General features: G+C 51.3%; 8 protein-coding genes and 1 non-coding gene across 9 annotated transcripts; 5 read left to right on the top strand and 4 right to left on the bottom strand.

The window, feature by feature from the left end:
• Positions 1-80: 80 nt before the first annotated feature.
• Positions 81-1,052, top strand: BO83DRAFT_303127 (SDR family oxidoreductase; the record flags this gene model as incomplete). The annotated part of the gene is made up of 1 exon (XM_025527179.1): positions 81-1,052. The coding sequence occupies one exon, from the start codon at positions 81-83 to the stop codon at positions 1,050-1,052; it is 972 nt and encodes a 323-aa protein (XP_025392632.1).
• A 384-nt stretch (positions 1,053-1,436) lies between these two features.
• On the top strand, positions 1,437-3,364 carry BO83DRAFT_374451 (mitochondrial processing peptidase). Its single transcript, XM_025530206.1, has 5 exons — positions 1,437-1,654; positions 1,708-1,833; positions 1,889-1,966; positions 2,031-2,725; positions 2,780-3,364. Exons 1-5 carry the CDS (start codon positions 1,505-1,507, stop codon positions 3,168-3,170), a joined length of 1,440 nt encoding a protein of 479 aa, XP_025392631.1. The 5' UTR covers positions 1,437-1,504; the 3' UTR covers positions 3,171-3,364.
• Positions 3,365-3,558: 194 nt separating this feature from the next.
• BO83DRAFT_422726 (PLAC8 family protein) lies at positions 3,559-4,167 on the bottom strand (the record flags this gene model as incomplete). The annotated part of the gene is made up of 3 exons (XM_025535058.1): positions 3,559-3,813; positions 3,915-4,012; positions 4,107-4,167. 3 exons carry the CDS (start codon positions 4,165-4,167, stop codon positions 3,559-3,561), a joined length of 414 nt encoding a protein of 137 aa, XP_025392630.1.
• Positions 4,168-5,525: 1,358 nt separating this feature from the next.
• Positions 5,526-7,263, bottom strand: BO83DRAFT_433666 (monocarboxylate transporter; the record flags this gene model as incomplete). Its single annotated transcript, XM_025535707.1, has 3 exons — positions 5,526-6,785; positions 6,835-6,927; positions 6,990-7,263. 3 exons carry the CDS (start codon positions 7,261-7,263, stop codon positions 5,872-5,874), a joined length of 1,281 nt encoding a protein of 426 aa, XP_025392629.1. The 3' UTR covers positions 5,526-5,871.
• A 612-nt stretch (positions 7,264-7,875) lies between these two features.
• BO83DRAFT_79339 (tRNA (cytosine-C5-)-methyltransferase) lies at positions 7,876-10,932 on the top strand. The gene is made up of 4 exons (XM_025537613.1): positions 7,876-7,946; positions 8,047-8,216; positions 8,296-10,407; positions 10,465-10,932. Exons 1-4 carry the CDS (start codon positions 7,926-7,928, stop codon positions 10,802-10,804), a joined length of 2,643 nt encoding a protein of 880 aa, XP_025392628.1. The 5' UTR covers positions 7,876-7,925; the 3' UTR covers positions 10,805-10,932.
• BO83DRAFT_433665 (zinc-dependent alcohol dehydrogenase) lies at positions 10,903-12,382 on the bottom strand. Its single transcript, XM_025535706.1, has 3 exons — positions 11,712-12,382; positions 11,202-11,658; positions 10,903-11,150 (listed from the first exon to the last, which is right to left on the bottom strand). The coding sequence occupies exons 1-3, from the start codon at positions 12,236-12,238 to the stop codon at positions 11,043-11,045; spliced, it is 1,092 nt and encodes a 363-aa protein (XP_025392627.1). The 5' UTR covers positions 12,239-12,382; the 3' UTR covers positions 10,903-11,042.
• A 3,190-nt stretch (positions 12,383-15,572) lies between these two features.
• BO83DRAFT_329312 (glycoside hydrolase family 35 protein) lies at positions 15,573-19,428 on the top strand. The gene is made up of 9 exons (XM_025528189.1): positions 15,573-16,048; positions 16,103-16,179; positions 16,241-16,543; positions 16,596-16,862; positions 16,910-16,925; positions 16,972-17,067; positions 17,115-17,249; positions 17,295-17,961; positions 18,010-19,428. Exons 1-9 carry the CDS (start codon positions 15,914-15,916, stop codon positions 19,335-19,337), a joined length of 3,024 nt encoding a protein of 1,007 aa, XP_025392626.1. The 5' UTR covers positions 15,573-15,913; the 3' UTR covers positions 19,338-19,428.
• Positions 19,429-19,593: 165 nt separating this feature from the next.
• BO83DRAFT_t25 lies at positions 19,594-19,664 on the bottom strand. The gene has a single exon. It is a non-coding gene; the product is annotated as a tRNA-Gly (tRNA).
• Positions 19,665-21,138: 1,474 nt separating this feature from the next.
• On the top strand, positions 21,139-22,337 carry BO83DRAFT_352275 (nucleoside-diphosphate-sugar epimerase; the record flags this gene model as incomplete). The annotated part of the gene is made up of 2 exons (XM_025528986.1): positions 21,139-21,364; positions 21,454-22,337. 2 exons carry the CDS (start codon positions 21,139-21,141, stop codon positions 22,272-22,274), a joined length of 1,047 nt encoding a protein of 348 aa, XP_025392625.1. The 3' UTR covers positions 22,275-22,337.
• Between the last annotated feature and the right edge of the window lie 543 nt (positions 22,338-22,880).

Genomic DNA, 22,880 nt, shown 5'->3' with positions numbered 1-22,880 from the left:
CTGCAGCAATCCACATATCTGGCAACTCCCAACACACACCAGTTTACAATTACAACTACCACTACAACTGCAACTACAACATGTCCATACTCATAACCGGAGCCAGCGGCTACGTTGGACAAGAACTCGCCGCAGCCCTACTTACCACCCTACCATCATCGACAGTAACACTCACCGACGTCGTTCTCCCCACAGTTCCTAAGAGCGCAGCCCAACATGGCTCCCGCGCACAATGCATCGAAGCAGACCTCACGAACCCAAGCGTAGTCGACAGCCTCATCACCTCCACCAACCGCTACGACACCATCTACCTCCTCCACGGTATCATGTCCAGCGGATCTGAAGCGAACTTCGAACTAGGCATGCGCGTCAACCTCGACGCAACACGCTACATCCTCGACCGCCTCCGCACCGTCACACCCGGCGTCAAAGTCGTCTTCACTTCCAGTCTAGCAGTATACGGCCTCGCACCATCAGGCTACATCATCAACGAGAGTAATTTCCCGGCCGTGCCGTCCTCCTCGTACGGATCCCAGAAACTCATCATCGAGACGCTGCTGAATGATTACTCCCGTCGCGGGTTCCTGGATGGTCGTGCTGTCCGTCTTCCCACTGTTACCGTGAGGGCGGGAAAACCGACACAGGCGGCGAGTAGCTTCGCGAGTGATATTATTCGGGAGCCGTTTAATGGCCGGCCTGCGGTGTTGCCGGTTGCTAAGGAGACGGAGATGTGGATTTGTTCGCCGGCGACGGTGGTGAGGAATTTGGTCAAGGCGAGGGAGATTCCGGCGGAGAAGTTTGGGGATTCAAGATCGGTCAACTTGCCTGGGTTGAAGGTTAGTATTGCGGAGATGTTGGAGGCGTTGGAGAGTATTGGTGGGAAGGAGAGGAGGGAGTTGGTGGAGGAGAGGTATGATGCGGATATTGATCGGATTGTGCAGACGTGGACGCCCAATTTTGATACGAAGAGGGCGTTGGAGTTGGGGTTTGTGGGGGATGTGTCGATGAGGGAAAATGTGGAGATGTATGCGAAGAGTTTGGGGAGTGAGTAGGCTGTATTCAGTGGTGATGATGGTAGTAATGGAAGTGATTGATTCATATGCTATTGGGACTCCTTGTATGGAGGTTAACTGCTTTGGGTATAATGGAGTCATGTGATATGTAGTAATTATGGTGAGGAGGATCAAAGTAGGAGATTGGTATTTGATTGTTGATGTCATTTGATGAGTATAGACCCTGTTTGGATTTAACTGATGTTGTACACTTTTTGAATGGCGGTCTCCAGACCGTGCTAGTAGCAACAACTGTCTAAGCAAAAGAAGCTAGGGAACAGTCGGAGCGAATGCGGTGGTTTGGAAAAGCGGGTCATGTGATTGGCTGGCGGATGGGCGAACAATTTGACTCCCGAACTTCAACCTCGCATCTCCAGGGCTGACCTGACCGTCTTGTTGCACCCTTCCTCATTCCTCCCTCCTTCCCCCCAACCCACCTCCATCTTCACACAATGGCTTCTCGGCGCCTAGCGTTCAACCTTAACCAGGCTCTCCGGAGCAAGGCCGCCCTGAAGGCCATCCAGCCCGTCAAGCGTGGCTTCGCTTCCCCGGTCACCTTGCCTTCCACCACCCAGTCCACCACTCTCTCCAACGGTTTCACGGTACGCCGAATGGGTTATCTCAATGGCTCAAGGAACTTACTGACTTGCCTCAGATCGCTACTGAGTACTCCCCATGGGCTCAGACCTCCACTGTTGGCGTGTGGATCGATGCCGGTAGCCGGGCAGAGACTGACAAGACCAACGGAACCGCGCACTTCCTGGAGCACCTTGCTTTCAAGGTATGGATAGCCTGCAAATTGAAGGCTGGAAAATGCGATTGCTGACATCCTCTAGGGCACCAACAAGCGTTCCCAGCACCAATTGGAGCTCGAGATCGAGAACATGGGCGCTCACCTGAACGCCTACACATCGGTACGGCCCGGAAACATGGAAGAATCAATTCCCTTGGATCGCAACTAACGCCGTATGACTACAGCGCGAGAACACCGTCTACTACGCCAAGTCCTTCAACAACGATGTCCCCAAGGCCGTCGACATCCTCGCCGATATCCTTCAGAACTCCAAGCTGGAGCCCACTGCCATCGAGCGTGAGCGCGACGTCATCCTCCGTGAGCAGGAGGAGGTCGACAAGCAGCTCGAGGAGGTTGTTTTCGACCACCTCCACGCCACTGCTTTCCAGAACCAGCCCCTCGGTCGCACCATCCTCGGCCCCAAGGAGAACATCCAGACCATCTCCCGTGACAACCTGGTCGACTACATCAAGACCAACTACACTGCTGACCGCATGGTCCTCGTTGGTGCCGGTGGTATCCCCCACGAGCAGCTCGTGAGACTCGCTGAGGAGCACTTCGGTGGCCTCCCCAGCAAGCCCCCGACCTCTGCTGCCCTGGCCCTCACCGCCGAGCAGAAGCGTATCCCCGAGTTCATCGGTTCCGAGGTCAGAATCCGTGACGACACTCTCCCCACTGCCCACATTGCCCTTGCCGTCGAGGGTGTCAGCTGGAAGGACGATGACTACTTCACCGCTCTCGTCACCCAGGCCATCGTCGGTAACTGGGACCGTGCCATGGGTAACTCCTCCTACCTTGGCAGCAAGCTCAGCTCTTTCGTTGAGTACCACGGCCTTGCCAACAGCTTCATGAGTTTCTCCACCAGCTACAGCGACACTGGGTAGGTTATATGCTGTTCGTATTCAAAGGTTATCGCTAATTGATTGGTACACAGTCTGTGGGGTATCTACCTGACCTCCGAGAACGTCACCCGCCTCGAGGACCTCATCCACTTCACCCTCCGTGAATGGTCCCGCCTGAGCTACAACGTCACCTCCGCTGAGGTTGAGCGCGCCAAGGCTCAGCTGAAGGCCTCCATCCTCCTCTCCCTTGACGGCACCACCGCCGTTGCCGAAGACATTGGTCGCCAGATCATCACCACCGGCCGCCGCCTCAGCCCCGAGGACATCGAGCGCACGATTGGCCAGATCACCGAGAAGGATGTCATGGACTTCGCCTCCCGCAAGCTGTGGGATCAGGACATTGCCATGAGCGCTGTCGGCAGCATCGAGGCCGTCCTCGACTACAACCGTATCCGTGCGGACATGAGCCGCAACTCTCTGTAAAAAGGGAGAGCTCATGACTGTGGATTGAGAGAGTGCGAGTGAGAGAATTAAGAAGAAGCAGAAGATTTATGGCCCGTGTTTTCTTGTTTTGGTGATTTTCTAATAGATAGAAGCGGTGGTCGTGCCCGAAGGAGCGTGTCATGTACAGTACACAACTGTCGCTATATCAAAATGTATTTGTTTAGTTTCAGTTTGCACCGTTACATCGTAGACGAACAACACCAGCCAGTTTATCAGTTCACCTCTCATATTTTCACCCCAAGAGAAATATAATCAAACAGCAAAACACCAACAAACACCAATCCCGGATAAAAACGATGATTCAAAATCCCAATGCCTTCGACGACACAAACACAAAATCACCCAAAAGTTATTCCTAAGTTGAGATTTAAGCATACTGCATCCCCCCAGGAGCCTTATACCCCTGCTGCCCAGCAGCACCCGCACCGCCCTCCAACAACGCCGCCCGACTCTCCAACTCCTTCTCATGCTGCATGAGCGTGCAGCACGGGCAGCAGCACGCCCGCATACAGTCCCCGCATCCGGACCCTTCTAGGCCGAATTTCTCTCGGATTTGGCCGCGCTTCATCATCAAAGGGATAAAGTGGAAGCCGCAGTAGCCGAGGAGGAAGTAGAGGCAGCACTGAATTGCATTGTCAGTATTAGATTGGTCGTATGGGGAGAGAGATATATATTGGGAGAGATGGGGGTTGTGGGGGGGGGGGGGGGGGTAAGTGTACGTACACCACCGTTCATCATGCTATCATCTTTCAGGGTGGGGTCTTCGAGACGAGAGCTGGTGCGGCCGTGCAGGCAGCAGGGACAGCAGCAGCCGAGGAAGCCTGTTCGTTTGAGTATATCTGGTTAGCTGGATGTATGTGTGTGTGGTATTTGAGGATTGGGGGGGGGGGAGGATGGGAGGATGGGAGGACGTACAGGTGCCGCAGGGGGAGCAGCAGTCCCAGAAACCGGAGGACCATTCTTGACCTTCGCCCATTTTGATTTTTATTAGTTGTTTGGATGTGGTGGTGAGGTGATTGGGTATATGGTGTGGTGAGCGAGATGTATTTAGTATATGGGATCTCAAAGGTGATGTAGATAACAAGTAGGAAAAAGAAAAGAAACAATTGAACGAATGTATGTATGAATTCAAAGGAGTCGAGTATGTTTAAAATAGTAGTAGAAATTCAAAGAAAGTGATACTGACTCCCCGTCAGCAAAGCATACCTCCTCGGGTCTTATAACTCTTGTCCAACCCACCATTCCCCCCCTATAACTAAACTAAATTCTGTCTCTGGTTACAATTACGCCCGATCTTGCATGGGGGCGATGCAAATCGCACGGCACTGACAGTGACTCGAGGAGGAAAAAAAAAATAGTCACACATCAAACAAAGAGACAAATCGAAAATCAGCCCCAGGACAGACTCCACACACGAACACAGCCTTGCATTAGTGTTGGTTGGCGTTCAAGGAAACCAAAACAGACAGCCGTTGATCGCTATCCATCCGCCTTAGACTAATATAGGGTAAGTAAGGGCAGGAGTCTAAGGGGCTGTTCGCTGGCTGCTGCTGATTTGGGTAGATGAATAGAAATCGGGCCAAGGAATTAGTTTTGACGAGTTTAGTAGTGGCTGTTTATCTCTACCTATCTAGATAGCTGGTTTCGGCCCTTCGGTTTGGGGGCCAACAGGAACCTCAAACATGGGTGTCAGGGTTGTTGTCCAGGCGTAAGCGAGGGCTGGCAGCAGTCAGAATGGTGAAGGGGTGGGGGGTGTTTTAGGTTTTCTCGGTTTCTTGGTCTTAAGGTGGACAAGAGTATTATATGAGGATGCGCGGTGATTAATTCCGAAAGAAGATATGGCAGTTCGTATTGAAGGTTGAGACATGAAGGTTGAAGGGTGGATGTTTAGGTAACGAGATCATATTTAGGGGCATCGCGGGAGGGAAAACACGGGCGTGGATCGCGATCAGGGCTCGCTCGCGGGTTAGCAGGTTGACCGTGGTTTTTGGACGTCGGTTCTGCCTAGTGTGCCTAGATAGATAGGGTCCGTCTATCCATGTGAACGAACTTAGCAACAATACACGACACTAACAATGCAATCTAAGCTTTTCTAGAGCCCGTGTTTTTCGGGTCGAAATGGTTTCATTTTCAGCCACTGCCTCGATGGCATAGGGTGCATTGCTTGGCCATTCTGTTCGTTAGATTGTGTTCAGTTGCGGCTTCTATTTTTTAGGCTGGGATGATGGTGACTAGTAGGTATTGGTGCTCCCATTTCTTGGTCTAAAACACTAACGACAGACTAGGTAGGTTTATTGTGCGGCTGATCAGGCCAGATTGAATCCTTTCGTGTGACTGCTATTGACACTGTTATGGAGGCTCAACGACCAGACCGCTGAGTTCGCGGAGCTGAGCTCGACAGGGATGCTAGGCACTAGTTAGGGAACTAACGGGCTGGTCTGCTCCTTGGACACACTGTCACCTAGAAGGATATTTTGCTTCGGTTACACGGAACCTTCCACCTGTCAACAAAACCAAATAACGGCAAGAGAGGCTGTTGCTTGAACTCCGCACTACCTGTTTTCATGTATGGTACGCTGCTTATCGCAGTGATGCTTCCACTCAGCCCTGCTAAGCCACGCACGGGGCAGGCCCGGGATGGCTGAGACTGGCTAAGCTCTTCTCCGAGCGAGAACCCTGGTCAGAACCGGGTCTTCAACGACCAACCCCTGCAAATCCCCCGAGCTAAGGCAAACACTGCTGCTGCCGCGAGATACAGCACACCCGCGAAGATGATGAGCCCGCCGTACTGCCCATGATCGCGCTGGATGATTGCTCCGGCGATCGGAATCCCCGTGAGTACGCCGAGACTGGCGATGGTATACGTTGTGCCCGTCCGCGCTCCGTAGTCCTCGGTTGCACAGATCTGTGAGATACAGACCGGGGACAGACTCATGGCAGCTCCGCTCCAGAAGCCAAACAGTACGGCATAACAGACAATTGCGCCCAAGCTACTTCCAGACTTGTACCACAATGCAAGGGTCAATATTGAGCATACAAGGGAGGTGACAACCATCATGTTGAACCTCCCTAAGCGATCAGCAGCTAGACCCGGTAACAGACGGCCAGGGATCAGTCCGATGTTCAGGAAGACAAGCAGCAAGTATGAAACCGTGTTGCTCAACCCGACGTGGACTGCATATGAAGACAGGTATGTGTTTGGTACGAACACGGCGAAGTCAGCAAGAAATATTGCGGCTGTAGTGACGGCGTACTTGGGATCTTTCAATGCTTTGAAATCTGCTAGCGCACTGCCTCCGGTTTCTTTGCCGAGGGGTAGGCGGGTCCTGATCAGAAGACACCCGATAGCACAGAGGACGAGGCTCAGGAGTGCTATGATCCGGATCGACCAGCCGAATCCGATCTTTGGCGCATTGAAGTAGATGATTGCAGGGAAGATCACACCTCCGAGTCCACCTGCTGTGCAAGCAAGTCCAGTGACAAATGCTCGACGGACGTTAAACCAATGGCCGATTGCTGCAACAGCCGGAGTAAACAGAGCACTAGCCGATATTCCTCCCAAGACGCTGAAAGACAGAAAGATCTGATAGTATTCTACGCATAGTCAGTTGCGATGCTGCTGCTATTCTCTCCGAAAGCTTACCTTTACTAACACTGAAGCATACCAACGATACTACCATGCCGATGGACCCTGGAAGAATGATGTAGGTTGGGCCCCATGTATCCAAGATTGGCCCTATAACAGTCAATAAGATGATTAGCCTGTCATGCTCAAAAGCTTGCCGCTGAAGTACGCACCACTTTGGGCTCCTGCAAAGTAAAGGAAGAATCCATATGCACCATAAATCCAGCCATAGCTCGACTCTGGGTAGTCTCTGAGCTGATGGGTGCTGGTCCAGATATGGAGCGTCCCCGCAGTATTCATCAAGCCCAAGGCTGGGACCATAGCGCACCATGCGCCGAAGACCACCAGCCATGCTTGGAGACCTCCTTCCGGATAGTATATACTATCATCTTCTTGCTCGGTGGTTTCCTCGGAGAATGTTGAGTAGACCGACAACTCTGTATCCATTTTCTTTCCCCGATGTACTTGCACATTTAGACGACATTGAGTTCCCAAGGATTTGAGCTCTCCGGACAATGACCGCTTAAGAGGCACGCCCGCATCAGAGGCGGTGATTGCTTTGCTGGCATAGGAAATATTGACGCCAATCAATGCAAGGGCTACCTGCACTCATTATCTGGCCGACAGCATTCGATAAGGCCAAGGATCTTCGGAGCATAATGAAGTGAGCCTGGTTGGCCTAAGTGGTGCTTGAAATTGGTTCTATCCTGCTGTGCTCCTAGAGTACTACACAGACACTGCTCCAGCTACAGATTCCGTCCAGTTCGGTGGTTATAACCCAACCCTGGAAATAATCGTAGATATGTATGTATTCGGCGTTCATCATTTCCTGAGCTCATTGACATTGATTCTATGCAGCTGGTCATTTCCCCGAAGACAGCCTTGAGTCTGGTCGGGTCACTGATTGAGCAATCGTCAACTGGTGAATCCATTTGCATGACGACTAACTATATCCGGTTAGTGTACCGGCCCGAGGATGTTCCATGGCGGGACGGGCTTACATAATGGCGGGCGGATTGGAGGCGCGATTGGCGATGGATTGATTTCTGCAGCGGAGAAATTGCGGAAGCTCGTCTGGTTCTTTCGCATCGCAATTAATCTTGATCATCATGGGTAAGCGTGGAAAGAAGGTATGTGAGACAATCTGCATGTCCGAGAGATTATAATTATCTCGCCAATTTTGCATTTGCTTTCCATCGTGGGTGGGGACTAACTTCATTATCTCGGCAGGGCGGCGGCGGTCGCGAACGCCAAAACTGGCAGCAAGTCGCCAGGGAAAATGCCAAGTTCGAAAGCTACTACAACGATCAGGGATTTATCCCCGAGGAGGAGAGGGAGGCTTTCTGGGAGGCTATTAGGAGAGATCTTCCTAACAGCTTCCGCTTCACCGGGTCTCGAGGGTACGTTATTATCCTTGCGCTGGACTATAGCAGCTCCTGCGATATCATTCGAGTCAATGCAACTGACATTCGCTTCAAGCCATGCCCTAGCCGTCCAGGAGAAGCTCAAGAACTTCTACATTCCCGAAATTACTTCGATCAAATACGAGGGCAAAGATGTCGAGCCTCCCCGTCCCGTTCCCTGGTACCCCGACCAACTCGCCTGGTCCATGACCACCCCCAAGCAGGTTGTTCGGCGCTTCGCCCCCTTCGCTTCGTTCCAGAAATTCCTCGTCGCCGAGACCGAGGTCGGCAACATCAGCAGACAGGAAGTAGTCAGCATGATCCCTCCTCTTCTGCTTGACGTCAAGCCTGGCATGACCGTTCTGGATATGTGCGCTGCCCCTGGTAGCAAGTCCGCACAGCTCATGGAGATGATCCACGCCGGCGAGGAAGAATCCATGCAACAAGTGACCGCGAAGGTGGCCGAGGGCACCGCTTCCGCCGAACCAATGGGACCGGAAGGTCTGGGTGACGATGGCCGAACCACCGGCTTGCTGATCGCCAACGACGCCGACTACAAGCGCGCCCACATGTTGATCCACCAGATGAAGCGACTGAGCTCGCCCAACTTGATTGTGACGAACCACGACGCCACGATGTTCCCCTCGATCAAGTTGCCTCCGGAGCCCGCTCCCGAAGGAAAGCCCGTCAAGAACAAGTACCTCAAGTTTGACCGCATCCTGGCTGATGTACCTTGCACCGGTGACGGAACGGCGAGAAAGAACTGGGGTGTCTGGAAGGACTGGAACTACAACAATGCTCTGGGATTGTACGCCACGCAGGTCCGAATCCTTGTCCGCGCTCTGCAGATGTTGAAGGTCGGTGGCCGTGTGGTCTACTCCACTTGCAGTATGAACCCCATCGAGAACGAGGCCGTCATTGCTAGCGCTTTGGAGCGCTGCGGCTCAGCCAATGTCCGCATTCTCGACTGCAGCAATGAGCTTCCGGGACTGAAGAGAGCCTCTGGCTTGAAGACATGGAAGGTCATGGACCGTGAGGGTCGCATGTACAACAGCTGGAAGGAGGTCGAAGAGCGCAAGGAGCGCGAGGGTATCAGTGGCCTTGGCCGAGTTGCTGAGGGCATGTTCCCTCCTACGGAGGATCTGCCCCTCGACAGGTGTATCCGTATCTACCCCCACATGCAAGACACTGGCGGCTTCTTTATTACCGTGTTGGAGAAGGTGTCTGAAATCCGTGCCAAGCCCGAGGATTCCTCCAAGGTCATCCCCAAGGCTTCCATCGCTGCCCTAACGGAAGAGCTCGACTTCAAGCAGAAGAATGGAGACGGCCAGCCTTTGGAAAAGATCAGCGCGTTGGACGACTTGGTTGCTCCTGACCAGGAGGCTGAGAAGGAAGCCGAAAAGAACGCATCTGTTGCGCAGGCTACCCACCAGATCCCCTACTCTGCTACTGACCAGATCTCCCCTGCCAAGAGGGATGCAGACAGCCTGGAAGACGAGCTTCCGGCGAAGAGGACGAAACTCGAGGACGGTTCCGAAGTTGTCTTGGGAGACCGCCCTGTTCACGCCCCTGCGCCCGTGGTCGAGTCCGATAGTGTCGAGACCTCTGACGCAACTCCTGCCCCTGCTGAGTCCGCGAAACCCGCCCCCGCGGAAGCTCAGCCGCAAGCTGCCCCTCAGAAGCGCAAGAATGGCCAGCCTATCGAGGAGCCCTTCAAGTATCTGGATCCCAACCAGGAAGAGCTTGACCCGATCTACAAGTTTTACGAGATCTCTGAGCGGTTCCCTCGGGACCGCTTTATGGTGCGCAACGCGGAGGCAATCCCGGCTCGCACCATCTACTACACCAGCTCTCTGGCCCGCGACATCTTGACCGCGAACGAGAAGCAAGGCATGAAGTTCGTGCACTGCGGTGTCAAAATGTTCGTGCGCCAAGATGTGCAGCGTCCTGAGGTCTGCCGCTGGCGCATTCAGACTGACGGACTGAGGATTCTCAACCCCTGGTTGGGCCCTGCTAGAGCCGTCACCCTGACCAAGAAGGAGACTCTGCACAGACTTCTCGTGGAGATGTTCCCCAAGGTCGACGGTGACAGCTGGACGGAGCTTGGAGAGATCGGCGAGCGGGTCAGAGACATTCCCATGGGTTGCAGTATCCTGCACATCAAACCGGATGCCGACGAGACTTTCCAGTAAGTGACATGCTTCAGAATATTATAAAATGCTGCAGACAGACTAACGAGTACTAGCGAGCGGATGACCCTGCCTCTTTGGCGGTCCCTGCACTCCGTCAACCTCATGCTTCCCAAGGAGGACCGTCGCGCCATGCTTCAGCGTCTCTTCAATGATGACACTCCCCTGGTCAACACCACACAAAAGCGAGCTGCCCAGTCTTCGACGCCGATCACTCCTACCACTGAGGCTCTTAACGGAGAGGAGACCCCGGTCACGGCTCCTGTCGAGACGGAGGAAGAGGTGATCAAGCGTGAAAACCTGCAACTTGGCGAGGATGAGCAGGAGCAGATGGACACGCGCGAGACGTATTCGAAGGCTGGTGACGAGGAGGACCGCTTTAACACGACTGTATAATCTTAGGTGTTTGTTTGCATATACGGCAGTGATTTGAATGAAAAGCATTGGCTGTTTTGGAATATTATTTTGGCATATACAGTTTCTTTGATGTTTTTACGGGGGCAATGGACCCTAACTTCGAGAGCTCTCATGAAACAGGAATAACTGGGTTTCTTGCTTTGTCTTGAAGTACAGAAACCACCTATAAAAGTTCGTGGACCAAGTGTTCCAGGCGACTGACCCCTTGATGCTGGACTTAGTTATCACTGCTCACCTGAAGGACAGTACGACCAGCCAGCTGGCCCTTGGCCATCTTATCAAGCCATGAGTCCAAGTCCTCCAATTTACCCTTGGTCAGAACCGGCTATCCCAAGTTAGCACACGAACTCCAATAAAAGACCACAGCAATACTCACATGGACGATGCCTCTCGCAGTAAATTCCAGCGCCTCCTGCGTGTCTTGCAAAGTACCAGTTATGGACCCCACGATGTTTAGTTTCTTGAGTGCTATCATTATCGGCGGTGCACCAGCCAAGATCGTAGGATCCTGAGGCAATCCAATAGCCACCATAGTACCATTCGGCCGCAGATACCCCGGAGCCGCCGCATAAACAGCCTTGGTGGCCGCTGTCACAATAATGCCATGAGCACCATACTTGGTGACCTTCATGACCTCTGCCGCCACATCAGGCGTCTGCTGGAAATCGATGAACACCTCTGCCCCAAGCCGCTGGCACAGCTCGCGCTTCTCTTCGCCACTATCAATAGCAATGATCCTCATGCCCATGGCCCGCGCAAACTGAATAGCCAAGTGACCAAGCCCACCCCCAGCACCAGGGAGGACAATCCACTGTCCAGCCTTGACATTCGACCTGAACCATCATTCATCAGACCAAGCCCGCAGTCAGGAGTGGAAATTACTAACCTCTTACAAGCCACATAAACCGTCAACCCCCCACACATCATCGGCCCAGCCTCCTCATCACTCACCCCATCCGGAATCCTAGACGCATACCGTCCATCGGCAAGACAATATTCCTGAAACGTTCCCGGCATCGTAAACCCACTATTCTTCTGATTGATGCAATTCACTTCATCCGTTCCCGTCAAACAGAACTCACACTCCCCACACACACTCGCAATCCATTTAATACCTGCTCGGTCGCCGATCTTCCATCGCTTCTCCATCCCCTCGCCTACGGCAACTACTCTCCCGACCCCCTCGTGGCCGGCGATCCCTTTGGCCTCGGGCCTCATACTTAACCCGAAACCGGCCCATTCGTCATGCAGGAGGCCCTTGTCGGAGCCGCAGAGTCCCGTCCAGGTGATTTTCACGAGGATTTGGCCTGGGCCGGGTCTCTCGACGGGGATGGTTGAGATGGTGGTTGTGAAGGTCGGGCCGGTGCCTTGGCGGATGGCGGCGCGTTGGTGCGTGGGGAGGGAGGTGGTCATTGTGTTTATTTATTTGAGGGTATATTCTTCTGACTGCAAGGTATATGCCAGGTGGGTAGGATGTTGTACAGATGTGACACGAAAGACAAGTGGTAGACGTAAGGGGTGACGCCTTTATTCAGGGGAAGAAATAAAGAGTAGAGAGATAGTAGCTGGGGAGGGGTTACCTTGGCTTTAAAATGGATCTCTTTGTAACTACTTACTTCACAACTCCTCTTTTTTTTTCTTTTCCCTGCAACCCCCTCGTTCTCTCCCCGCACGCTACACGTGATGGATGGTTCATTCCTTGTCCATCCTTCATGAGCTGAAACTATGTTTCCTACGTACTGGGATATTTGATGCTGCATCTAATGGTAGCTGCGTAGTACTACGCTTTTAGGGGTTTCAGCTGTGTGGTGGGGGTAGTGGATCGATGCACGATTATGCAGTGGTAGGATCTGTTATTCAAGGTAACTATAGTACTAGAGACGTGAGATGAGGAGTGAGATGCCCCTATTCGTTGGATTGATCTCTGGTATATGATAAGAGCAGTCTTGAGGACAGAGAATGTGACCTTTCAAGTGCTGTTTTCGTCATTTACTGTGTTACACAACCCCGCCAGCTTGTTTATAACTAACTAGACTAAGTTATGTGCTCTTTATCTTGACCCTTGCAGATCTGCATCAAAGTAGCATATCATATAGATCGACTATTACAAATTCCCCTCCTGTGGTGGTTTATTTTATTGGTCATTCTGTGTTTGCTATGAACCTTATCGCCCTCCATTTATGAGTGTGTCAATTCTTGTTGCCCTAAGAGAGTTGCTTGCAATGCGAGATGTTCAAGTATACTAGAAAGGAGTGTCATCTAGGAGAGAACTCTAAAGGCGCATATGTGTAAAAGGCCAGAAGAATATTGATACTCCAGCCATCCTTCATGATACCATATCCCGAGGTACAGTATGCTAGTCATGCACACTAAGAATTATAGTCTTCCGCAGCGACCATCATATGATCCAACTTGCTTTTTTCAAACCCCGTTGGTTCGAGTCTAGGGATCTGGTCTTATCAAGCCCCCTCACCTTTTGTCCAATTGCCTTATGGAGAGGCAATACTAGCCATCTATTTACAGCGGAAGTGCGGGGTATAGTCACATCCGTGATGCGGGTTAGCGTCTTAGCATCAGTTTGTTCCTCCTAATTGGATTCTTGAAAGAGGAACATGCTTCGCCACTACGGTTTTCGGTGGTCTAGAAGGTGCAGTTTTGTAGGCTAATAAGGAGTATTGTGGGCCATGGCCCAGTAAGCTGCATGCATAAGTAGTGTCGGTCGGTCTTCGGTGTACCCGAAGTTTAGCCGTATGAGTGGCTTGTTGCTCATTTGCTTGATGCCTCGGGGTAATGGCTGGCGAGCCGAGGCATATTGTTACATTAGTCAGATCAGATACTTAACTATTGTGTGTCATGCAAGGTAGTGCGGGCATCCGCTTTGTAGATTTTCTTCTGCATCTAATGCCTGGTTTACCTGTCGCTTTTCAGTATGATATCCGGTTACAAAGAACCATGCGACCAAGGTACCCGATCTTAGATAGAAGATCAAGATCCTGATTTAAGCTTATCGGTCAGCTCTATTCTAAGGTTTCTGAAAGTGGAGCTAACGTGATCAACAGCTTGTAGTAGTGGGCTGTGAGAATTATGCCTGTCAAGCATCTCGCGTCTGAGTACCTTGGGTAGCACATATGTTGGCTGCATCATATGCCCGCAACATACTTATGCAGGGAAGTTTAGTGTCTAGTTTATGCGATGGGGCAACGCTGTCAAATTTGAGAGCAGCATTGGGATGGGATCTTATCCAGGGCTGCTTGTTGCCAGCTTAGTGAAACCTGTGATTATAGGTGAGGGCAGAGTAATGGTGTGATTGGTCTAAACGTCCAGCTTCGTGGTCTTCTCACAATGAAGCATCTTTCAGAAGCTCAAAGCTTACTTTCCCCAGCCGAAAGTATCGGCATACAGAAAGCTACATGTGTACTGAGAGGCAAATGAATAACAGTAAGATGTAGGAGGGATTTTCAGAGAGTAGGTAAGACCGAAGAGTTGGAGGCTGACAATCCTGGATGACATGTTGATGTGTTTTGGTGGTCTCGTTCATTCCGCTTGCTCTTCTTACATTGGACATGTCAAGCTCTGGCTGGATACTACCATGTCATGGCGAACCGACTCATGCATCTTAGAGACTCTCGCTTGGTACTTGGATGCAACTATAGAATACCCTGGTCGAAGACATCTCGGGGTCACGGCACCGTGATTGTATGTAAAATGACCTTGCAGTCGTTTGCTGCTTGACATCCAGCAATATGGTATCGGGCCGAGGTTCAGACCTACCGGAAGAGTGAGGTGCTTTGAGATTCTCACTTGGTGAAAACATGCCTGCCGTAGCTTAGTTGAGCCACGATCCAACTCTTATCTGATTGCTGCTATGGTACAGTAATTCATTGTCTGTGGGGCTCAGAGTCCTTGAGATCGGTATGTCCGGGAAGCAAGCCGACTATCCGGAAGCCTACATGGAAGAGCATTTAGTGCTCAAAGATGAAGCCTATTCGATAGACTGAACAATTTCACTCGAATAAATAGACTTCGGACAATGGTCGGAGATACTTAAGGCAGACACGTCAGAGCATGTATCGCTAGTTGGCCTGGACCCGTCGGCTAAATTTAAACAAGCTCGGACAGCTGAACTGTGTTGTTTGCTTGAAGTTGCATGTCTTGCTACTTTACCTTTGGGGTGCGCACGTCCTCGGACACAGATGTATACAAAAGTTGTTCCTCCAGTCATATCTGGTGGCATGATTTCGGTTGGCGAGCGGCGAAGGATTTCGTCATATAGTTTGGAGGATGACTGACTAGACTTCCAGACAGGTCAGTGATCGAAATATCCACCACGGACAAGGGTTTCCAAGATTTCTCCGGTGGCACCCCGCAGGTCAGCCATCCGGAAGCTTAGGCTGATTGGGCTTCGGCTCCAGGGTCCTCCCGCAGTGGGTGGGCACCATGAAGGAGAACGCTCATCTATGAGAAAGCCAACCGAAATCTGATCGTCAGGAGAGAGAGAGCATATCTTTAAACGTTCCTGCATAAGATAGTCAAAGTTCCCTGAAAGACCAGCAGATAGGGGAGGGATACATGGGCAAGTTGCAGACGAGAGGAGGGGAGCGGGAGAGTAGAGAAGCAATTAGCCGGCGCGGGAGAGCCAATGCGGAGAAACCGGGCCAGACTAACCGGATGGGGCGCCGTCCCTGTGGAGGATCGTCATTCCAGTTGCCTGCTTCACCTTGCAATCTCACTGCTTCTTGCGAGCTTGCTTGAGCATCGTGGCCCTGTTCGGACCCTGCCCGCTACGCTATGCCCAACTAACCCCATGCTAGACACTCGAGACCACCAATTGACTCGACAGGTCCCACTTCCCCTCCTACGATGATGTCGGTGTTGCTAGGATCCGACTCATGGCTCGGCTAGTATGTTCACAGCTCCGTACATTATTCAGCGTCGCGACGGGCATTGAGGGGGTGGAATGAGGGCAATAAAGTGGCTCATTCCCCCGGAGCCTGCTGGCATGATGCTTTTCCGAGCTCTCGCGGAATTTGACACCCCCCGTGCCCTTCGACCCATTGGCGTTTACTTACGCCCCGGGTGTGTTGCATCATGAAGCTTTCCTCCGCTTGTGCTATTGCCTTGCTGGCTGCACAGGCTGCTGGGGCGTCCATTAAGCATCGGATCAATGGCTTTACTCTCACAGAGCATTCTGACCCGGCCAAGCGGGAACTGCTGCAGAAATACGTATGCACTCCTATGGATAGCAGTACTTCTAGCAACTGACATGGTGTCTACTAGGTCACTTGGGATGACAAATCCCTCTTTATCAATGGCGAAAGAATCATGATCTTCAGTGGCGAGTTCCATCCATTCCGGTAATACTGCCCTTCTTTCTCTCTATACTCGTGTTGACTCGGGGTTTCTTGATCGCTCCAGACTACCAGTAAAGGAACTCCAGCTTGACATCTTCCAAAAGGTCAAGGCTCTAGGATTCAACTGCGTATCCTTTTACGTCGACTGGGCCCTCGTTGAAGGAAAGCCTGGGGAATACAGGGCAGATGGAATTTTTGATCTGGAGCCGTTCTTCAACGCGGCCTCGGAAGCAGGTATCTATCTGCTCGCTCGTCCGGGCCCGTACATCAACGCAGAGAGTTCCGGTGGCGGATTCCCGGGGTGGTTGCAGAGAGTCAATGGCACTCTTCGCACAAGTGACAAGGCCTACTTGGAAGCTACTGATAAGTACGGAAAAAATCGCCTTGGGGGCCTATGGCGCCTGCTGACTTTGTCACAGCTACGCTTCTCACATCGCTGCAACGATTGCCAAGTACCAGATTACCAATGGCGGTCCAATTATCCTGTATCAGCCCGAAAATGAGTACACTAGTGGCTGCTGTGGTGTCGAGTTCCCCGATCCGGTGTACATGCAGTACGTTGAAGACCAGGCTCGTAATGCCGGTGTTGTGATCCCGTTGATCAACAACGATGCCTCGGCTTCGGGGAACAATGCTCCTGGAACTGGGGAGGGAGCAGTCGACATTTACGGCCATGATAGCTACCCGTGAGTTTAGCATGCTTTTGATGATGAACACTGGCTGACAATCATAGGCTTGGATTCGACTGTGTACGTCTATCTTGAGACTCGGTGTACTCGTAGCTAATTTGTCCAGGCGAACCCTACGGTATGGCCCTCGGGTGACCTGCCTACCGATTTCCGTACTCTTCATCTCGAGCAAAGCCCGACGACGCCATATGCAATAGTCGAGGTTAGTATGCGTACCCTGACTAGTATTTCGATTTTAACACCTCGCAGTTCCAAGGTGGTTCGTACGACCCTTGGGGAGGACCCGGTTTCGCTGCGTGCTCTGAACTCCTGAACAATGAGTTCGAGAGAGTGTTCTATAAGAACGACTTCAGCTTCCAGATTGCCATTATGAACTTGTACATGGTACGTGTGCTGAAACCTAGGCGAGTATATGGCTAATTTAGGTAGATCTTTGGTGGAACTAACTGGGGCAACCTCGGTTATCCTAACGGATACACCTCTTACGACTATGGCTCGGCTGTGACTGAATCCCGCAACATCACCCGCGAGAAGTACAGTGAACTCAAACTTCTTGGCAACTTCGCCAAAGTGTCTCCGGGTTATTTGACGGCCAGTCCTGGCAATCTGACAACTTCCGGATATGCTGATACCGCGGACCTGACTGTAACTCCTCTGCTCGGAAACAGCACTGGCTCTTTCTTCGTGGTTAGACATTCGGACTACAGCAGCGAGGATTCAACATCATACAAGCTTCGTCTTCCTACCAGTGCTGGTACCGTGACTATTCCTCAGCTCGGTGGCACACTCACGCTAAATGGTCGCGATTCGAAAATACACGTGACCGACTACAATGTCTCTGGAACGAACATTATCTATTCTACCGCCGAGGTCTTTACCTGGAAGAAGTTTGCCGACGGAAAGGTTCTCGTGCTTTACGGAGGTGCAGGTGAACACCACGAACTTGCCATTTCTACCAAGTCGAATGTCACAGTTGTTGAAGGATCTGGTTCTGGCATCTCGTCGAAGCAGACCTCCTCGTCTGTTGTGGTGGGCTGGGATGTGTCGACCACTCGCCGCATCATCCAAGTTGGCGACTTAAAGGTTCTTCTCCTTGGTAGGTTCACTTCACCCGGATGAATCACATGAAGCTAACTGTTAGCAGACAGGAACTCTGCTTATAACTACTGGGTGCCTCAACTTGCCACAGATGGCACTTCACCAGGATTCAGCACCCCGGAGGCGGTCGCCTCATCCATCATCGTCAAAGCGGGCTACCTTGTTCGGACTGCGTACCTGAAGGGCAGCGGACTTTACCTCACTGCAGATTTCAACGCAACCACTTCCGTTGAAGTCATCGGTGTCCCGTCTACGGCTAAGAATCTATTCATCAATGGAGATAAGACGTCGCACACCGTTGACAAGAATGGCATCTGGTCAGCTACTGTCGAATACAATGCCCCTGATATCTCGCTTCCTAGTCTGAAGGACTTGGACTGGAAGTATGTGGATACTCTTCCTGAGATCCAGTCTTCCTACGATGATTCTCTCTGGCCCGCCGCGGATCTCAAACAGACCAAGAATACGCTTCGTTCTCTGACTACCCCTACCTCGCTGTACTCATCCGATTACGGGTTCCACACCGGTTACTTGCTCTACCGGGGACACTTTACCGCCACAGGCAACGAGAGCACCTTTTCGATCGATACACAGGGTGGATCAGCGTTCGGAAGCTCTGTCTGGCTGAACGGAACCTACCTCGGGTCTTGGACCGGTCTTTACGTAAACTCCGACTACAACGCCACTTACACACTGCCTCAGCTCCAGGCTGGCAAGACTTATGTGATCACCGTCGTGATTGACAACATGGGCCTCGAGGAGAACTGGACCGTTGGTGAGGATGAGATGAAGACCCCGCGTGGCATCCTGAACTTCCTGCTTGCTGGGCGTCCGGGCAGTGCCATCAGCTGGAAGCTGACCGGAAACCTTGGCGGCGAGGATTACGAAGACAAGGTTCGCGGTCCCCTGAACGAGGGCGGTCTCTACGCTGAGCGCCAAGGCTTCCACCAGCCCGAGCCCCCGAGTCAGAACTGGAAGTCTTCCAGCCCTCTTGAGGGGCTTTCCGAGGCAGGCATTGGTTTCTACAGCGCCAAATTTGACCTTGACCTCCCGAAGGGCTGGGATGTGCCACTGTTCCTCAACGTCGGCAACAGCACTACGCCATCCCCGTACCGCGTGCAGGTCTACGTCAACGGATACCAGTATGCTAAATACATCAGCAACATTGGACCTCAAACCAGCTTCCCTGTCCCCGAGGGAATTCTGAACTACCGTGGAACGAACTGGTTGGCGGTGACCCTGTGGGCTCTCGACTCCGCCGGAGGCAAGTTGGAAAGCTTGGAGTTGAGTTACACCACTCCGGTGCTGACTGCCCTTGGGGAAGTCGAGTCGGTCGATCAGCCTAAGTACAAGAAGCGGAAGGGTGCATACTAGGTTCTGTAAATAGCACATTCTATCTAGTCTGGTATTATCATAGGATAGCCAGATATTCGCCTGTCGCCTCAGTCAAGTGCCCGGGAGGCTGGAGAAATTCAAACATATTATGAGATGCTATTTGAAGCTACAGCAATTGAGTTGCACTGGGTCTATCAGAAAATCAAAAGTAAAACCAGAGGAGCAATTGGAATGGTATTAACGATACTAAGGAACGGGTAGTGAGATGGGGAGTAAAAAGAAAATAAAATTAGTGTGCATCATCCGTGAATCGAACACGGGCCTCATCGATGGCAACGATGAATTCTACCACTAGACCAATGATGCTACTTGATGTAAGAAGAGGCTACTTAATGCTATATGTTCCAATGCTACTGCAGGGACGGCGATTGTAACGGCAACAATCGCATGTTGGGGTGGCATTATTGTTGCTAATAAACCTGAACTCCCTTGTGTCCAATATCGGTATTTTGCGCCTGATCATTCGTATTAATTTACGACTACAATAATCGAGATAACACGATCTCCTTTTTCGTTTAATCACTCATTCGTTGTTGTATTACGCCAAGACTCTTAATGGAAATCTATATGTTTGGGATAGTAGTACTATGACAGTAATCAATACTCTATAGCAAACTTTGGTCAATGTAGCGTTGGAGCCACGATAAAGGCCTAAATTACCTAATCTACAACCTGGTATCTGCTGAATTGATATGTCTACTCAAAATAATAGCCAAGATACAACCCCATTCGGGTCTTCCAGACAGGCCATCCCGCTCTAGTTGGAAAGTCTCTTACTCTGCTTTGCTCTCAGCACGGGTGACTTTGCAAAATACCTTGCTTCAGTAAAGCATCGAATTCTGAATAATGAAGAGCGTACTGGAAGTATATATGGCCTGCAGTGTTTGATGAGCCTAGGGCTCTGCTTCATGAGTTTCTCATAGCCCTGTCGTGCGTGGGCCATCATAAGGCGTATTCACTCTTGCAACTTATGGGAACCAATGGATTAGTCTGCTTATTGGACTGCCATTGGTCGGGTTATTGATTGCCTGCAGTCTGAGGAAATCTCTACCTTATCCACGGTCACAGAAGTTGAAAAGAAAATAGATGAGATTACGGCTAATTTACCATTTGGATATTTGGATCTGGAGCAGATTAGACTATGTCAAGATACAAAAGACAGACAAACTGGGTCCTTCCGCCTGGTTCATACTCACAGCTTGAAAGCACAGCTATACATGCCATTATTCTTGCAAGGAGCGCATGGAGATAAGCAGGAATATAGTCGGATGGCTTGTGTGAGGAGCGCAAGGACTCTTCTAGAAGCGTATCTTCTCCTGCATAAGAGTAACCCTGCTGCAGCCCATGGACAGCGCAAGATGATTATGCAGGAGGGCTCGTTGACAATGCCGATGCAGCAGCAGCTTTCGATTGAATAGCGGAGCCCGATTACGGCTTTTGCCAATACTATATATATGACTCGGAGACAAACCCTATTGCTCACCCGGAGACTTTCCTGGTTTATACTATCTAAAATTCGTCTGGTGCCTTATTCGCACCCCGCATATTCGCAAAATTAAGTGCTGTGATTGGCTGTTATGAGTGGACAAGGCCGAGTATGCACAAAAGCGCTAATGTTTCGGGGACGATTATTTGATGATTTGTAAGTTATGAAGTCATGTACTAACTAATGGATTGCCCCACACCGAGCCAATTCAGCATTTAAACATCAACTTAACCAGGGTCTTCGCGCGTTAGCTAGCACCACCCAATCCCTGAATACTTCCCAAGGGTCATCGATATGCCTACCAAGCTTTTTATCAGCGGCGTGACCGGCTACATTGGCGGCGATGCCTTCTATTACCTCTCGCAGCACCACCCCAACTTTGAATATGCCGTCTTAATTCGCTCAGAGGAGAAAGCGAGCCGAGTTCGTGAGGCATATCCTAGTATCCGCACTGTTGTTGGCAGTCTGGATGATTCGGAGATACTTGTAAAAGAAGCTGCTTGGGCGGATATTGTTCTTCGTATGCACAGTGCCCCTTCTCCTCCTTTCCATTACCTTATCTTTTGTATTGTGTATAAGTATCACAGATCATAGAAGCTGACAGAATAGATACCGCCGACGCCTCGGACCATGTCGGCGCGGCCAATGCCATCGCCAAGGGAATGATCGAGGGTCATTCCCCCGAAAGACCGGGCTACTGGTTGCACACCGGCGGCACCGGCATCCTGACATACTTCGACTCCGAAGTGAAGAAAGTCCATGGTGAGCATGAGGACAAAGAATTCAACGACGATGAGGGAGTAGGTGAACTTGTTAATCTTCCCGCGGATGCTTTCCACCGCAACGTCGATGAGATTGTTCTCAAGACGGGAACCGAGCATCCCGACACGGTGAAGACAGTCATTGTTTGCCCACCTACTATCTACGGAAAAGGAAGAGGACCTGTATCCTCTCGCGGTAGACAGGCTTATGAGCTTGCTAGCTTCATCTTGAAACAGGGCTACACCCCTCAAATCGGAAAGGGTCTGGCACGTTGGAATAATGTGCATGTTTATGATTTGAGTACATTGTTTGGGGCTCTCGTTGATGCAGCGCTTGATCCTAGCCGGAAGGACGACAAGGAGATTTGGGGCGAGAAGGGGTACTTCTTCTGTGAGAATGGAGAGCATGCTTGGGGGGATCTGGCGAAGTTGGTTGGGGAGCAGGCACATGCTTTGGGATTATTGAAAGAAAAGCCGGAAGTTAAGGAGCTCTCGCTTGAGGAGGCGATTAAGTCACCGGCAGGCTTTGAGGCTGCGAGCTGGGGTTGGAATTCCCGCGGCAAGGCGCAGAGAGGACGGAGGGTTTTAGGGTGGAAGCCACAAGAGAATAGCCTGGAGGATGAAGTGCCGGGTATTCTGAAGGCGGAAGCAGCGAGGTTGGAAAGCTAAGTATGAGCATTGCGTGTCAAGAACTTGTTGGACAGGGTGGGGACCTTGGATGAACATCTTAAGCCAATGTAAGATGATACCAAATACTGTTCAATCCGCGAGCTGCAATACCGAACCCAGCACATCAAATCACGAGGATTCTATAGTAATGAACGACTACTCACCTTGGTTCTTTGTCTGGTTTTCATGAGATTTGCTGCGCCAATCCCGACGGAAGAGGATCCCGGCCGCAAGTCCGTGGCTGTGCTTCTATTTAATCTACGCATCTGCACTAAGTACTCTTAGCGTCTTCTATTCCGAGAGGCTGAGCACGAGGCTAATAGCCAGCTGCGCCAGCCTCTTTTACCTGGACCTCTCTCAAACCACCAGCAGTAATCAGAACAGTCGCAATTTCTCTCCAGTGTACACTGGACAAAGATTAATCATGTCTTCAAAAGATGCTGAATGGAGCAAACACAAAGAGGAAGTCTCCTCCCTCTACCGCAAGAACCCACTTAACCGGGTGATGAAACATATGATCGCGAAGCATGGATTCCACAGAAAGTAGGATTTACTGCCCGCATACTGATCTGTGCTCATGATGTACTAGGGAATCCGAGTACAAGA

This window comes from Aspergillus eucalypticola (assembly GCF_003184535.1).
Source record: "Aspergillus eucalypticola CBS 122712 chromosome Unknown BO83scaffold_2, whole genome shotgun sequence".
NCBI lineage: Eukaryota > Fungi > Ascomycota > Eurotiomycetes > Eurotiales > Aspergillaceae > Aspergillus > Aspergillus eucalypticola.
Note: the sequence above shows the minus strand (reverse complement) of the source record. Positions and strands in the feature narration are given on the sequence as shown.